The 18,331-nt window shown below is 38.1% G+C and overlaps 1 protein-coding gene across 2 annotated transcripts in view; it reads right to left on the minus strand.

Annotated features, from left to right (window-relative positions):
• The window catches only part of LOC127660734 (calcium uptake protein 1, mitochondrial-like), an 89,698-nt gene that overhangs the window by 66,773 nt on the left and 4,594 nt on the right, over positions 1 to 18,331 (minus strand). Inside the window, exons 2-3 of one of the 2 annotated variants that reach the window (XM_052151120.1) lie at positions 10,147 to 10,311; positions 5,928 to 6,114 (exon numbers count right to left, since the gene is read on the minus strand). In XM_052151120.1, coding sequence (XP_052007080.1) covers positions 5,928 to 6,114; positions 10,147 to 10,310 — 351 coding nt within the window. In that variant the 5' untranslated portion in view covers position 10,311. Of the gene's footprint in view, positions 1 to 5,927; positions 6,115 to 10,146; positions 10,315 to 18,331 lie in introns of both variants that reach the window. The other variant, XM_052151121.1, reaches the window with a different exon arrangement.

The following is an 18,331-nucleotide window of genomic DNA, read 5'->3' on the forward strand; positions in this document are numbered from 1 at the left end:
TTTTTCCCCCTGCTGTCCATCACCCCATCAAAACAGACCTGAGACCCAGTTATGGGCGTGACCCACAAATTGAAAACCTGCTCTTACGTGGTCTAGATTTAAAGAACAATATAACATGTGCACACTCGCATCAAACATACACAGACTCACAAGAACCTGTACCAAAACACACACACAAACAGACACAGGTGTCTAATGTAGCTGCTAGATGATGAATGGCCTCATCCATCAAAGGCAGAGCCCCACCATAATACTGTGTGAATCAATTTCACTTTTAATCTGTTGCGGCTTTGATTTGTACAGTTTCTTTGTAATGCTGTGCCCATAATTCATGGAATAACAAAATTCTCTCCTTTAATGCTTAAATGTGATCATTAAAAAAATGGTTATAAACACGAGCTCTGACCTACACAATGCGATTGCTACCACATCTTGCCATTTCGGGGCACACAGTAGAAAAAAAATAAATCATCCTGACAAATGATGTCCTTCATTAAGAAACATTTATACACAAAACACAGACGTAACCCAAGCAACCATGACAGGAAATTCAGTCTGTAGTACAAACATGATCCTCAAGGATGTGTAAAAGTCAATTAGGATGATAAATACTGTAGGTCTGGATTCACCAATACAAAATGTTTACAGTAGAGATTTCCCGATACCATTTTTTTTTTTTTGAGAACGACTACAAGTACCGATATTTTTTTGGTGCTCGCTGACACTAATATCTGTTTTTTTCTGAATTCAATATCAAAATTCTATTTTTTCATCAAAATGTTGTGTAAATAAATGTATTCATTAAAACATTAATCAAATTTTTAACATAATATTTATTTATTTATAAATATTATTTAAGTGTTTTTATATAGAAACTCACATCACAATACAAAATATGAGTTATTTTTCGGAGCATCAAAAATGTGAGCTATTGCTTAAATATAATACAATTACAATCAACTATTATTATTGTTATTAATAGTAGCAGTAGTGTATTACAGTGAATATTACATAACTATACAGTGGTTTTTTTTTTCATTTTTTTTTCATTTAAATGTAGCTTTTATTTTGGAGTGAAGCCCTTTCCGTTTTTGACTGTAGTTTCTCACCTGTGGAAAAGCAGGTCGCTATGGGACCCAAAGTGATTATTAAACTGCAAAAGGCTGCTGTTTAATGAAATAAATATGTAGTCTGTATGTGCCTCTTGCTACAATGTAAATTAGCGCTCTGCCAGCTGTCATCTGCTACAAACAGAGTGTGAAATTCTCATGATGGTGTTTTCCGTTTATAAGCCAATGAGCTCTAAAAGGTATAGGCAGCAGTATGTCGGCACAACACCGGCCCTACACATTCACTTTAAAGTGCGCAGCACATGAAAACTATATATTTATCTCTTTAAGTCGCAGCGTTTGCAGTGTAATAATCACACTATAGGACACAACTGATTCAAATTTGTGAGCTGAATGTTTACAGAATGACATTCATATGTCTGATGGTATCGGTTTTTATGTGTACAAGTACATAAGCGTGGTATCGAACCCAATTCTGAAAATAGTATCGTATCGAGACATCCCTAGTTTACGGTGAAGAGCACAATCAAAATAAACATTGAGTTCAAACAAACATTTAGCAAACACAATCCTGACTGTAGTGTCCTACAATCTTTGTCTAGGCTGTATCTGTTTAAAAGGGACATGTTTTATACTTTTGTAGCATTTAATTTTCCCCTGATGTTAAGAAAGAATTATTTTATCAAACTTAACAGTTTGGATTAAAGGTGCAATATGTAACCATTTTCATTAAATATTCACCTTTTTTTTTTTGTCAATGTGTGAACGGCTTGTAATGCAACTTAAAAAAATGAGCCCTTCCAAGTCTTACTAGGTTATCTATTAAAGCTTGTAGACTAATTTTCATGTGAAGGGAGCGAGTCGCTTTTACTGGGAAAATCCAAAGGATGTGACGTTTTTGACATTATCTTAAGAGATGGAATCCAGCAAACGTCCGGCTCCCAGCACAACACTGACTCCTGCGAATCCCTTCTGGCTAAGCGGGAACGTGCTCGTGGTCCAGCGAAAACTAGAGTGAACATCGGCAGGACATTTGATTTTGTTTTTTTTTGGAGGGACCTTCGTTCGGTTTTGGGGATCAAAACGACCCTGAATTGACACTTTATTGGACAGGTAAGCTTACACAACTGAAAGCATGTGAAATATAGTGCCATAAGGGCTGATCGGTGTCATTTTAGCTAAACTACAATAACACATGAAATGAATGCTAGACGATGTTCAAAAAAATGCAAAAAGCTCCATTCATTAGTGTAACTTAACTTGGTTATACAGAAAACATATACAATCTATTATTATAGAACAATAGCACATCAATATATCAAAATGACAGTTGTGATGGAATCACATCAATACTGAATTGTGTCAACACATTTATCATCTACATCTTTTTTTATAAACAGCTACTGTCATCATCCACCAAATTTAGCGAACAGCTAATGATAAAGCTGGCTAGCTAGCTAACACCAACATAAGCTATCGCATAAATGCAGTCAATGTATCATGCAAAGAAAAGTGATTACTTCACTTGCATAGTCTCGTATAGTCAGATCTATATCCACACTTTGTTTTAGCCCTGTTCCAGCACTGGAGAGTCAAATATAATTTACAGTCTCAAAGTTTGTAGTAAAACAATCATAACTGTGTCATTTTAATTATGCTACCTCATCTGTCGGTGAATCACGTTCAGTCTCTTTTATGTTACATCATTGTTTTGGATGCTCGCTCACGTCCCTATGGAGTGTGTGCACAAGCAACAGGTAGCTGGCTGCAGTTCACCTAACGGTCACAGGTGTCATTAATAACAAGGAATCTTACATACTGCACCTTCAAGTTGATGAATACGTAATGGTCTACTGTCTTTCATATAACATCACATGAAAAACTAAAGTGATGCATATTTTGTTGGGCTTTCAAGGTATTTGCTATTGTGAATCTGTGAGATTTTCTACCAATGGCGGCATCCTGTTTGTCCGTTTGACCAAGATGTTTGTATGTGAATGAAGACATGTTTCTCATGCTAACTAGGTCTAGCCCCTTATTGCCTGTGATGGCTCTAGGTGCCCCAGCCCTATACTGTGAATAATAGGTAGGCCACTGTTCTTGATTCAACCAATGTCAAATGGAAATGCAGTGTGGACCCTTCCTTATTTCTGTGAAAATGAAGTCAGTGATATAGTTATCCTGAATGAATTATGGCTGGAGAAACCCCAGTCTGTGTCGAGTTCAGCTGCATTCTGTTTGAGGTTCACCTGAATAAGTACAGCCTACTGAATGCCTATAAAATACAATGTATGCCTCCCTAAGCTAGACTTGACTTGATGACTGTAGCGCAAGACAGCACCTTCTGAAGTGTAGGCTGACGCTCCTGATCTTCTACAATAAAGAATCCTGCTGAAGCTCTACTCGAGGCACCTGGTCTTCTCTGAGTTTCCAACAAACCAAAGGTCAAAGGGTTTATCACAGTACATTTTTGGAATAACACCACTTCTTGTTGCCCAAAAAAACATGTGCTTTGATGATGAAGGAAACTGCTGCATCTCACATTTCTTTGCCTAATTGCCCACTGTGGATGTCGCATTCCATGAATGAAGATCTTTTTTTAACAACTATGTATGTTTATGTGGTAGTTACCACATATACTGTACATGCACGGCTAATCCAGATCCAAGAAAAAACATTATTAGGGGTAAAACAAAATCCCATTTCTCAATTGTTTCCAAGTCTTCACTGAGTTATTGTTAGATATGATACATTAATACAGGTTTTGTCTATGAAGCAGATCTGTTATTAAAATTATACTTGAATTAACTGTATGCTTGTTATGATTTCTATGCTGATAAATCCACCACACAGGGAAATAATGTATTGCTAGTGGCATATTTTGGCCTTGTTTATTCCAGGCCAGGTTGCTTGTTTCTCTTGCGAGATCTTGCAATACTGCAATTGGTATGTCACCCCCCATAAGCGCAGAGTACCGTCATTTTAAAAAGAACTATTCTTTTATTTTCTTCTAACCGGTAACCTTTTGGAAAAGAGACTGCGGAACTTCCGAACCAGAATGAAATAAAATTCAGGTTTTGCTCAGAACGAACCAAAAACTTTTCATTTTTAATCCCTGGTGTGCAATAATGTTGAAGTGTTTGTAGTTGTGACATCATACACATGATGATTTCAAAAGGAGGTTTGTCTCAATAAACAGGGGTAACGTGTTACAATACTGCATGGAAGTCAGATTACTATTTGCAAGTAACAAGTAACCTGTCGGAATTAACAAAAAAAAAATTAATTATACTAAAATTACCCTTTATGTTACTTTCCTATTCATTTATTTACTGAGCATGACGTGGTGAGCCAGTAAGAAAAAGTAACACAAAAGCATGTTCATTGATGAATTTCACAATGATATTAATACGGTTTTTATTTCATTTGAGTTTTCTAAACAAATGTGTCATTGGAATCATTTTGTAATCCCTCCTTGTCTCACGACTCCTGAGAATAAGAGTATTAAAACAGAGATGTTTTAATAGTGTCTAAGATTTAAACATCAGCAGCAAATGGCTTTAGAGTTGGTACGTTTATTTTAGTGAATCCATTCCAAACGTTGTTTCAGTTAACTTATTCAATATTTATATGGCTTAAAAGTGCTTATTAAATCGCAAAAGGCTGCACTACACTGATAACACCTCATCATAAGCACAAGCATTGCATTTGCAATGTGTTTGTAAAAGATTACAGGGAGAAGAGTGTGCATTAAGCTTGAAGCGTGCAGCACACGCAGACTATATATAATTAAACTGCAGCCTTTCACAGTTTAATTAGCATATTTAAGCCATATAGTGCACTGCTTATTCCAAGGTTAGTGTCACATTTTTTTTGTTAGAGGACAAAAAGCAGATGAGGGTGAACCCAAGTGCAGGATCTTTAATGAAGGTGCCGGGGAATTAACAGGAGGTAAACAACAGGATAAATCCAACTATGACAGGGAAAACTAACAAGGATAAAGGTAACACTTAACTATAACGGGTGAGAGCTAAGTGTGGTCTGGGCTGTGTACAATAACGAGACTATACAAACAGAGTACTTGAGGAGTAGTGATTGGTGACAGGTGGTGCTGACTAGATTATTAGAAGGGTAGTGAAAGTAGATGAAGGGGAGACTGATGGAAGTGAGAAGCTGTCGTCAGAAACCTACAAAACTTAAATTCCTACAGCATTCTGTAAAAATAAAAGCTCATTTGAACTAATAGAATTATTCTATTACTGAATAGTAAAACATAATATTCAATATAGTAATAAATAATTAAATAATAATTCCATTATATTTAAGCAATATCTCACAAGCAAGAATGCTGTTGTACAGAATAAAAGTTTTCATCAATGCTTTTATTAATACGGTGGTGCTCTGCTGTGCAGCACTGTATTTGACAACAACAGTTTTTTATTATAACTTCAATGTTGTGTTTTGGATTGTGCTGTGAGGATCTGTATCTTTATTCGATAAAAATCATTTAGTTTTTCATTTGATTAAAATTCTCTGAATGCATTGTAATTAGGCAGTTTTTTATTATAAAATTCAATTAAACTTTGTTTAATCTCCTGCTGACAATATCCCATTTTCCCCACAGTTAATGTCAGCTACAAATTAAACTTCACTACTGTCACTTTGCCACCTTCCCACAGCTGGAATATCACATACAACCCAATTCAGAAATCTGCAGATTCATCTTATGCCTTTGAATTTGCATGTAGATGAGAACTGACATGTCACCATGGTAAAGCCCATCTGACTCATCAGATAATGCATGAATGGGAATAACCTCATCACAATTCAATTGAGATATGAACTCGCATTGATCACCTTGCGGTCACGGAAGCCGATTCTCAGTTTCTTCTTCTTCCCCTCTGAACCTGCCTCCTCCTCCTCCCCACTACTCGACTCGATTGCGCCAACTGAGTCCGCCTCCTCTGATACCAAATCTTTCAGAGGCTCCTCCTCCTGCAACTGCTCCTCATGCTTGACTGAAGACCCCGCCTCCGCATATGCTCTGCCAATCAAGATAGTGCAAAGTTAATCTACAGATTATGTGTTTAATATGGGATAGCATTGTTCATAATTTGTTTTGCACAGGCAAGCATCATTCACATTTTTTCTTAAAATGCACAAATACATTTTTACAAACAATTACATATGAGACCCAATACTATCACTGGACTGTCTGAGAGTGTATTTATCTCTAAATGTGAGCCTCAAATTAAAGTTACTTAGGGGGAGCAAAGAGATCAATATCTTTAAGACACAATTATTTATATCTTTAGGGCACAAAAGCAATAATTGAAAAAAAAGGCCTGACGCTGACTTGATGGGATGCGTGTTTGAAGGTGTGTTCAATAAGTCAATGTAATGAGACATTGGGAAAATTACTGCACAGACCCAGCATTGAAATGCCACCTCGTCCCATAACTCCCTCATTCTATAGATCACCTCCCATATGCATTTATTTATACTTCTGACACACACACACACACACACACACACACACACACACACACACACACACACACACACACACACACACACACACAGCGTTGGACTGGCCTTCACACAAACAGGAGATGAATCTTTGCAGAGATGTCTTTTGCAGTGACATTATTTTCATGACAATTACATTTTGCCTAATTCTCATTACCGTAAAGCAAAAAAAAATTATTCTCATTATCTTAATGCAAAAAATTGAATTCTTATTAACATAATGCAACAAACACTTCAATCTCATTACCATATTGCAAATTCATCATGGTTGCATTTGTTGTACTGGCTTTAATTTCTCCTGATTTTAATAAAAATAAACTTAAAATTACAGTCATATTTACAGTAATACAGTAAAACTACTACATTACAGCAATGAAACTAATGAATCACCATTTGCATTGCATATTTTTATGACAATTAAGCAAATTCGTGACAGTTAATTCTCATTACTGTAACACAAACTCCTCATTCTCATTACCGTAATGAAAAAATATCTCATTATCATTACCGTAATAAAAAAAACAATCCTCTCATTATCATTATCGTAATAAAAAAAACCACATTCTCAAAAACACATTTGCTGTATACAGCAAAGATGGCACGCTGTTGACCTCAACCGAGGAGGTTATTGGGCGGTGGAAGGAACACTTTGAAGAACCCCTAAATCCCAACATGCCCTCTATGCTAGAGGCAGAGCCGGAGGCTGATGGGGAGGTCAGATTCTATTTCCCTGGGGGAGGTCACTGAGGTAGTCAAACAACTCCCAGGGATTGATGAGATCTGACCAGAAATACTGAAAGCTTTTTTTCATGGATGACACGCCTCTTCAACATTGCGTGGAAGTCTGGGACAGGGCCTAACGGGGAGGTAGGCCTAGTTCCCCTCTTCAAAAAGGGGGATCAGAGAGTGTGTGCCAACTACAGGGGTATCACACATCTCAGCCTCCCTGGAAAAGTTTACTCCAAGGTGCTGGAGAGGAGGGTTCAGCCGATCGACGAACCTCAGACAATGCGGGTTCTGTCCTGGCCGTGGAACGATGGACCAGATCTTTACTCTCGCAAGGATCTTGGAGGGGGCCTGGGAGTATGCCCATCCGGTCTACATGTGTTTTGTGGATCTGGAGAAGACGTATGACTGGGTCCCCCGGGAGAGACTGTGGGAGGTGCTGCGGGAGTACGGGGTGGGATCCCTTCTTAGGGCGAGCCAATCCCTGTATGTCCAAAGCGAGAGCTGTGTCCGGGTCCTTGGCACTAAGTCGAGTTCGTTCCATTTGGGGGTTGGTCTCCGCCAGGGCTGCGCTTTGTCACCAATCCTGTTTGTGATATTCATGGACAGGATATAGAGGCGTAGTTGGGGTAGGGAATGTGTGCGGTTCGGTGGGCTGCGGATCTCATCGCTGCTTTATGCAGATGATGTAGTCTTCATGTCATCATCAGTCCGTGACCTTCAGCTCTCACTGGATCTTTTGGCAGTCAAGTGTGAAGTGGCTGGGATGAGGATTAGCACCTCTAAATCTGAGGCCATGGTTCCCAGCAGGAAACCGATGGAGTGCGTACTCCCGGTAGGGAAGAAGGTATTGCCCCATTGAAGGAGTTCAAGTACCTCGGGGTCTTGTTCACGAGTGAGGGGACAATGGAGCGGGAGGTTGGCCGGAGAATCGGAGCAGTGGGGGCGGTATTGCACTCGCTCTATCGCACCATTGTCACGAAAAGAGAGCTGAGCTGGAAGGAAAACCTCTCGATCAACCGGTCAATTTTCGTTCCTACCCTCACCTATAGTCATGAAGGCTGGGTCATGACCGAAAGAACTAGGTCGCGAGTACAAGCGGCCGAAATGGGCTTCCTCAGAAGGGTGGCGGGCTTCTCCCTTAGAGACAGGGTGAGGAGCTCAGTCATCCGCGAGGAGCTCGGAGTAGAGCCGCTGCTCCTTTGCGTCGAAAGGATTCAGTTGAGATGGTTTGGGCATCTGGTAAGGATGCCCCCTGGGCGCCTCCCTAGGGTGGTGTTTCAGGCACATCCAGCTGGGAGGAGGCCTCGGGGAAGACCCAGGACTAGGTGGAGAGATTACATCTCCACACTGGCCTGGGAACGCCTCGGGGTCCCCCAGTCAGAGCTGGTTAATGTGGCTCGGGATAGGGAAGTTTGGGGCCCCCTGCTGGAGCCGCTGTCCCCGCGACCCGACTTCGGATAAGCGGTTGAAGATGGAAGGATGGATGGACATTCTCATTACCATAATAAAAAAAAACATCTTATTCTCATTCACGTAATGAAAAAAAAAAACACCTCATTCTCATTATGGTATTGCATATACTGTTATGTAAAAAAAAAAAAAGTAAGATATTTATTCATCGTCGTAGTCGTTTGTGGTACTGCCTTTAATTTCTCCTAAATTTAAATAAAACATCAAATTACAGTAAAAATGACAACATCACAGTAATGAAACTTTTGCAAAATTTGGATTGTGACATAATTTTCATGACAGTTAAGCAAATTTGTGACAATTAATTATCATTACCGTATCGCAAAAAAGTATTTAATATTATACTGTAATGCAAAGAATTTAAATTAGGGCTGTCAATTGATTCAAATTTTGAATCGAATTAATTTCATGGTATGCCAATTAATTAATCGAATTATTTGCAATTAATCACATACATAAATATTGGCTGAAAAAGCAAACAACAGTAATTCAATTTATAATGATTAAACAATTATAAATAGTTATATTTAAAAAATTATAAATAAAGCAAGCATATTAAAAAATGTTTTTTTTTTTTTTACAGAAAATTAAAATGCAATAAATTACTTTGGCACACGAGATAAAAAAAAAAAAAGACAATACAAAAAGAGGCATTAGAATGCAATATATTGATTATTTGTATATTATTGAACATAAGCATATTGGCCTATAGTTCACAGCAATCCATCAATCAGTCAGACAGTCGCTTTTGGAGCGTCCCGGTTGCGTCGTGTCATAAACATTGTGTTTTTAGGTCGCTGTGTTAAGTTAAATGTCTTGAGACCCCTGGGATCGGATTTGTATTGCATAAAGCTGTGTTTGAATGCAAGAACCTGTTCTCATCTTGTGTTGGCTGCTCTTGATAAGTTTGGTTTGTTTTCTTATAAGCTTGAATTGCTTATATGGAAGGAATATTCCTTAATACGGTTTTGGGACATTATTAATTGCATACATTTTTTTACATATTAATTTAGTGCGATTAATTATATAAAAAACAACGAGTTAAACTGACAGCCATAATTAAAATATTTATTCAACATCGTAGTATTGGTTGTACTGCCATTCATTTCTCCTAATTTCAGAACTTTTTACCGTAATTCAGTAAAAATACTACATTACAGTAATAATTATCTAATGAAATCACCACTAAGGGTTATGGGAATTACAAAACATATGTGCCCGAAAACAAATTAAACAACATTAAAATGAAATAAAAACTGCCATTGTTCTCATGTTACAATACCGCATTTGATTTGTAAGATGCTGTATTGGCATAAAAGGCTACGGAATGTGTAAGACAGCTCTCTACCTCGTCCACAGTAGTCCCGCACTGGCTGAGACGCCTGTCACCCCCACCAGAGCAGCCAGCATCAGTCTACGACGCTGATAGGGACGGAAGGCACCTCTGTAATGTCTCCTTGACATCTGCACCATCCCGACGGTGCCAGCCGTCAACAACCGCAAGCGGTACATACTGCTAGAGCATAGAGAGAGAAAGAGTGATTAGTATGCAAATAGAAGGTTTAGTTCACAATGACAAGTTATATCCATATGCAAATAGTTAATTGACTCTAACATAACAACAATTTAAATATATAACCAGGCCTTGAACTACAAGTTATAAACTATCAAATGAAATAAAATGAAACCAAAGTCAGCTCTTCCCCTTTGGGTCAATCTGAAATAGCACACATGATTCTGTGTGAAATTAAAGCTGTAAATGGGGGATTTGAATCTTTCCAGAACACTGCATGGATTAGCATGAATCCCTGCACTGTAGCACATCTCCCGCAGCCCGGAGCCTTCACTCACAAAAAAAGAATTAAGCAAGCTTGGGAAGGAGCCACACTTTTAAAAACGGTCTTTGGCCCATAAGGAGCTTGTACTCAAAGGGGAAACTACTATTCGACACTATTTAGCCAGATACGGAGCACTTGCATTAAAATGAATGGGCGAATATAAAGGAAGTTCCGCCTTACAGGTAAAAGAGCCAATCATCTTTTAGATGCAGATATTGCCTGTCAGTCAACTCAAGAACGTGTATGCATTTAGCTGGACCAGCCTGAAATAAATTGAGCATTTTTAGTGTGGTCTGAACTAAAGAAGAACAATTTAAAAGCACAGTGCACGTGACTTGCACGATTTTCGCCTCGCATTGCTCGCGCATTTAAATTATAAATGTGTGTTTAAACTCGCGTTTGCGCGTGTAACGTGAACCTGCGAGTATTCCCCCTTCTGTTCCAGAAAAGGACAGGAGGAGGGGCTTCTACGACTTGGTTCATATTAAAGTACAACTAAGTACAAAGCTTTCGCGACAACACGTCATGCAGATTTTTCTTGCGGAAGTGAATGAATCAATTTTGCGTGTTCGAGTCCATTCGCTTCATTCACGCACCCGGCGCAAATTCACATCTATTCGCATCATTGCACTGACTTTGTATGTAATCGTGCTGTGTGAAATGCTCGCTCCGCGTTGTATGTGAAAGCACCATTATAAGAGTAACTCGTTGGGCTGTACTGATCAGGCTGTTGGCACAAAAGAACTGGCACATCAGAGACATTAGTTCAGGAAGTAGCGCTGTATGTTTCATGCTGTAGATTTAAAAAAAAAAGATGGCTGATAAGAGTTATTTGTTCTGAAGGCAGTGATGTTATGCACTCTAGATAAAAAGAACCAACTCCGAAGAGTCATTCATTCTCGAGAGTCGGGCTACAATGGTCAAGCTGTAGATTCAAAAGGAACGGCTCATAAAAGTCATTTGTTTGGGAATAGATCTACACTGGTCACGCTGTATGTTTTGCGCTGTAGGGCTGCAAATAACGATTATTTTGATAATTGTTTAATTTAACGATTATTCAGCTAGTCTGCGATTATTGCAAGGATTAATCATTGGCTCTTAACCGATTATTCAGCTTGTGTCCCGACATAAAATGTTGTATTAAACATGCTTACTAACAATAAAGAGGACAAAATCATCTTTTAAAAATACTTCTAAATGAGATTAACAGTATTAAAGGAAAATATTTTAATAAGTTTAATTCAGTTAAGAAATTCACAGCAAAAATCCTATTGTTCTCAAATGTTTTCCATTTAAAGTTGTCTAAAAATCCTTAAAACAAGAAACATTTACTTGAGAAACAGCATATAAGATATTTAGACTTGCTTTAAGAGAATGTATCTTGAGTATTTTATATAGAAGTGTATTTTTTTCACTTGGTTAAACTTCTGCGAGTGCAGTAAAGATAAAATATATTTGTATTCAAGATCTATTCTCTAAAAGCAAGTCTAAATATCATATGTGCTGTTTCTCAGGTGAATGCATCTTTTTTAAAGGATTTTTAGATATTTTAAAATATTTGGATTTTTAATATTATATTCAACATTCTCAGATAACAATTTTTTCTTCTGCAATATAGCTACTAAAAAAATCTACATTGATTTAAAGGTGTTTTACATATTTTTATTGGAAAACTCCTATAAAAAAACGTGTTTTGTTGCAGTGTATAACGGGGTGAAGACTACACCTCTCTCACCTTTCTGTTCACTTCAATCCATCTTTAAAACTCTCTTATTAATAAAGCTGCGTATTGCCAATTGTCTTCACAATAGGAAATGCACAGTGACACATAAACTTGTTATATGTTATATTCTAGCTGCGTAATATTAGATGCAGTTTCAGTCTCTCCCCCTCAGATCGGGACACTTCGGGCAACTCATAGAAGAGGAGTTGATCACACAGAGAAATGCCAGTTTCGGAGTTTGTAGTTATTTACATGACCTGATCCTTTATTATTTTAACTTTAATAAAGCTATAACGCATTAAATATAACTGCATTTAGATGTATCGCTGGGGTGTTGCCTTTAAAGACGCTCAACATGCAAATTTTGCTCCAGCTCCACTTATTCCACAATAAGAGTACTTCTGTATTTACTTATTTTGTATTTTTGCATTATAATTCCCTCATACTACATCAAATTTAAAGTGCATCTGGACAGTGATCTGTGTAATTCTTCCTGTCCTCAGTCAGGCACGAACTGCATTGCTCCTCTCCACATTAGAGTTTAAAGTGATCTCGTGTTACGTTAAATTAGAACAAACGACTATTCTAAATGTTGTTGATAACATTGACTAATCGTTTCAGCACTATATAAGAGTCATTTGTTCAGAAGGCAGCGCTGAATGTTTAGAAGTTATATTCATAAGAACTGATTCTTAAGCGTAATTTGTTTGGAAATAGATCTACACTGGTCACGCTGTATGTTTTGAGCTATAGATTCAAAAAGAACAGCTCATAAGAGTCATTAGTTTAGGATTCGGAATACACTGGTCACGTTGTATGTCTCGCACTGTAAATTCAAAAGAACCGGCTAATAAGTGTAATTTGTTTTGGAATCGGACTACACTGGTTGCGCTGTATGTCTCGCACTGTAGGTTCAAAAGAACCGGCTAATAAGTGTAATTTGTTTTGGAATCAGACTTCACTGGTTGCGCTGTATGTTTTGAGTTGTAGATTCAAAAGCACCGGCTTAAAAGAGTAATTTGTTCGAAAGGTAATGCTGTATGTTTTGCATTGTAGATTCAAAAGAACTAACTCATAAGAGTCATTCTTTGGGAATCAGACTACACTGGTCACGCTGTAGATTCAAAAGGAACGGCTCATAAGAGTCATATGTTAAGGATTCAGACTACACTGGTGCATTGTATGTTTTGAGCTGTAGATTTAAAAAGAAAGCCTCATAAGAGTCATTCTTTTGGGAATCTGATATTCAGTGTAGTCCGATTCCCAAATGTATGACTCTTATAAGCCATTCCTTTCGAATCCACATTGCAAGAAATACAGCATGACCAGTATAATCTGTAATCATTAGCTCAATATGGGATGATGCAATTGTGGTTATTGAGGGCCGTAATGCTTACTAAATCAAATGGTTTTCAAATGACACAACTCTTCAGAATTTACAGGCACTAGACTGGTAATTCATCACTGTTAGTTCAGTTGATGGTTGGTGAATTGATGGTAATTTGAAAACTATTCAAACATTTTGAGATTTCTTTGAAGTTACCAAATTTGCATAAATATATATTTTTTTTAAAGGGAAAAGCCTTAAAGGTATAGTTGTGTTATCCATGTCTGGATTGCTTTAAAGCAGGGGGTACCCTATTGCGATAATTCAGTACGGAGTACAAATAACAGCTTTGCTGGAAGCCGCAGGATAGCTCTTGTGACTTGCCATTTTCAATCTATTTATGTGGAAATGACCCAGTCTCCCCAACATAAACAAACCAGCATCTGCTCATATTTCCTGGAAAAGAGCCAACAAATCATTTCATATGCATTTTGCGACATCAAATCGCATGAGAAAAAGTACAATTCTCCCTCTGTGCTTTGCCTAATTCTTAAAGGGATAGCTTAACTAAATTAAGAAATCATATGGGTTAAGGACAACAAGAGGGTGAGTAAATAATAACAGAATTCAAATATTTGGGTGAACTAAATGAATAGTTAATTTACTCACCCTCATGCCATCCCAGATGAGTTTGACTTTCTTTCTTCTGCTGAACACTAATGAAGATTTTTAGAAGAATATCTTAGCTCTGGGGGGCCATACAATGCAAGTGAATGGTGATCAGACTTTTGTAGCTCCAAAAAGCACAATAAGGCAGCATAAAGGTAGTCCATATGATTCCAGTGAAAACATCCATGACTTTCACTTCCACATCTGAAAGTGGATATTTATAGTAAAAAATGACTTAAATATTGATCTGTTTCTCCCCCACAGCTATCGTATAGCATCTGAAGACATGGATTAAACCAAAGGAGTTGTATGGGTTCATTTTATGATACCTTTTTATATGCTTTTTGGATCTTCAAATGTCTGTTCACCATTTACTTGCACTGTATGGATGCTCAGAGCTGAGATATTCTTCTAAAAATATTCGTTTTTGTTCTGCTGAAGAAATAAAGTCATACTGTATCTGGGATGGCATAAGAGTGAGTAAATGGTAAAATCCAATTTTTTTTTACAATTATTTAAAAAACTGTAAGTGATGCTTGCTGTCACAATGCGAGGGTGTTGTGGCTGGTTGCAAGGGGATTGCTATGCTGTTTCTAAGGTGTCCTGAGTGGTTTTTAGCATGTAACTACGCAGTTGCTAGGATGTTCTGGGCGGTTGCGAGGGCGTTGCTATGTGGTTGCTAAGTCAAAAGAGCAAACCCCCGTGGCTTTGTGATATTTTGAATCCTATGAATGTCTCTCTCTTTCAATGTACCAGTAGCCTGATTCTATTGGATTTTTTCACCCTTTTTATCATAACTGAAAATCGTACATCCCATCACTTAAAGCAATAGTTCCCCTCTTTGCAACAAGAGACATGATTTGAGGCATTATTCATGTCCGTACTGTAGCACAAATGGTGTGGGATGAAATACACACCAAAGTTTAATACTTAGGGTAAAGAGTGTTTAAATGCTTGCCTCAGCAAACACCACTAATGAACAATCTGCATGTATTTAACAGGCTATTTTTGAATGCCAAGTCTAGAGCCAGTGTCTTGCCAGGTGTAATTGTAATTTGGACACGGTCAAATTAGTCTTGAGCATTTTTTTCTATTGATCCGACGTCCACAGAGAGGGGCAAGCATTATGCAGGACACGATTAATCACTTCTACAAAGTGGAGAGTTCTTATTACTCAAACTTACCTACAAAGTGCAAACTCGACCGATATATCGCCAATGCCGATTTAAATTGTCTGCATCGGCTGATAAATCTTCCCGTTTGGCAGATTTGTTTCACTAGCGAAGAATCACCTACTTGAATTAAACGAATTTATTAAAACGTTAGTCAAATAAAATAGAATCATCTAAATTAATTGATTTTTAACATGACATTGCATTATTTACATTTTTTTCTCCTCAATTTCTAATGCCCAATTCCCAATGTGCTCTAGGTCCTTGTGGTTGCATAGTGACTCGCCTCAATCAGCGTGGCGGAGGACGGATCTCAGTTGCCTCCCCGTTTGAGACCGTCAATCCGCGCATCTTTTCACATGGCTTGTTGAGTGCATTACCGCGGAGATATAGCACGTGGAGGCCCACGCTATTCTCAGCAGCATCCACGCACATCTCACCACACGCCCCACCGAGAGCGAGAACCACATTATAGCGACCTCGAGGAGGCTACCCCATGTGACTCTACCCTCCCTAGTAACCGGGCCAATTTGATTGATCTCGCAACTCCAGGGGTGGTAGTCAGCGTCTTTACTCGCTGAGCTACCCAGGCCCCCCAGATTGCATTATTTTTAACAAATGATGTGCTTTGACAAAATCCTCACAACAAAATATGAAACAACATTTGGAGATAATTAAATTAAGTAATGCACAACAGTACATCACAGATTTGAGATATATATTTAATACACTGTTATAATTATTTATTTACAACTAACTTTACATTACTATACAGTAGTAAAATATATATATATATTTTTTCCCCCATTTCACACGTTCATTAAAATCAAGCTTTCATTTTGGCTTTTCTGTATGTTTTTGACGATAGTTTCCCAACTCTGGATAAGCAGTTTTATACATGGCCTAGTCCCTAGAGTGATTATAAAAACCATTAAATAAATATAGTCTGTGTTCCAGGGCTTCAGAGCACTCTGCTCTCTGTCATCTATACACACACACACACGCGCGCGCACACACACACACGCACGCACACACGCACGCACACACGCACGCACACACACACATGCACGCACAATATTCAAAACAATGCATTCAGTCAGAGTAAAGCAGCAGATGTGCAGAGAATGTACATGACAGGGCTTTGTTTATAACAGTAAACCAATGATGTTGTTTCACAATGTGCGGCCGGCAACACGACAATACAATACCATATGTATTTGTGTGTTTGCAACCCGATCTCATGAAAAATTTTACATAATTTACGAGTTGGCTATTTCATATGGTCTCACACAAGGTTGTTCGCATAAGCTCGTACGACTTCATCACATAAAAATTCCCGGAGGTCTAAGGCAGAATTAAGCATGAGTTCTGCACACAAGGCGTTAAGGACATGCTTATTAATATTATGCCCTTACCCAAACCCCTTATCACCGTGTGTGAACATGATAGGAAGCTGTTGTGTGTGACAGAACAAGTAATTGTTGCATATTAGAAAGAAACGATGTCCAGCGATGTCATTGGCTATAGTAAAAGTCGTACAAATTCCCATACATGCAACTTTAATGGATGAAAAACACTGTGGTATTCTGTTATTAAAAAGCTTGAGTCGTACTGAGGCACCAGTGTTCCATGGTTTTACTTCTTACTAGCATATGAGAAAATTAACTGGCTAAATCTTTTTTTTAATGATGATTATTACTTTATGCACTATAGTTTAAAATGGAATGCACAGCCATAACTAACATGCTGCTGTTTGGTTTATGTATTTCTTTTGTACTCTTGTGGATTTAAGAAACAACATCTGTTTAAAAACCTGGAACTTTGGTAATATCCAAGTTAAAAATTCTAATTTAATTTCTCCGTCCTGTTGAGAGTTTGAGTTTGTCAGTTGACATCATTAACCTAGTTTCCATTCACTTTTCACGCTATTTTGTAATTGACAATGTGAAAATGCACGAAACAAATTTTGCCGTCTTCTGTCTGTTTCCATTCAAATGGCCTTTTATCAATAAAGATTGTGTGCGTGAAGACGTCATGCCTATAAAAACACTTTGCCGTATAAGTTTTGGTTTATAGCTAAATAAATCTGCCCTTAAGACTTTTCCATACAGAAATATGTGTTTATCGCTAATTTGCCTCCTAGATGTCCCTGATTTTTTTCCTGTGACGTTTTGGTAAATTGGGGAGAGTATTGAAACAATTCATTGAAATTCGCCAGCTTACTCTCATTTTAATTTCACAAATAAATGCAATCAAAAAGAGAGCAGTTGCCCTTCTGATAGGACTGTAATATTGGTCCTAATGTTGCGCATATCGTAGGTTGCCACCGGTTCCGACCCAAAAGCGAATCATCATGGCCCTGTTCAAGCTGGCAACCTGTGCCTAGTAGTGGTGGAAACTTTCGGTCTTAGTATAAGGACCATTCATCGATGTGTATATGCTGTGTGCACAACTATTATAGAAACATCGATGCGGTGTAGTAACGTGCAGCGGAAAATTGCCATTAGTTACTGCTGAGGACACCCGTAGTTCTTGTGCGCCCCATCAACCAGGTATAACTTCTCCACAGGGCCACAGACTTTAAGACTCCCAAATCCATTTACTTAAAGAGAGCTCTATAACACTCATCTACACAGCAAACAGAACACAGCCCTATAGGATGCACATTTCACACGGCAATCTGGAATGAGCGGTTCTCTATGCACCAGCAATCTAATAGTCAGATGCTTTTCAAATAAGGTTCTGCCAGCCATTACTTCAACAGGAGGAGTCAGGGCCAAGGCACCAGCTGGGGCTAAACATTG

Source organism: Xyrauchen texanus, chromosome 20 (genome assembly GCF_025860055.1).
Source record: "Xyrauchen texanus isolate HMW12.3.18 chromosome 20, RBS_HiC_50CHRs, whole genome shotgun sequence".
In the NCBI taxonomy this organism is placed as follows: domain Eukaryota; kingdom Metazoa; phylum Chordata; class Actinopteri; order Cypriniformes; family Catostomidae; genus Xyrauchen; species Xyrauchen texanus.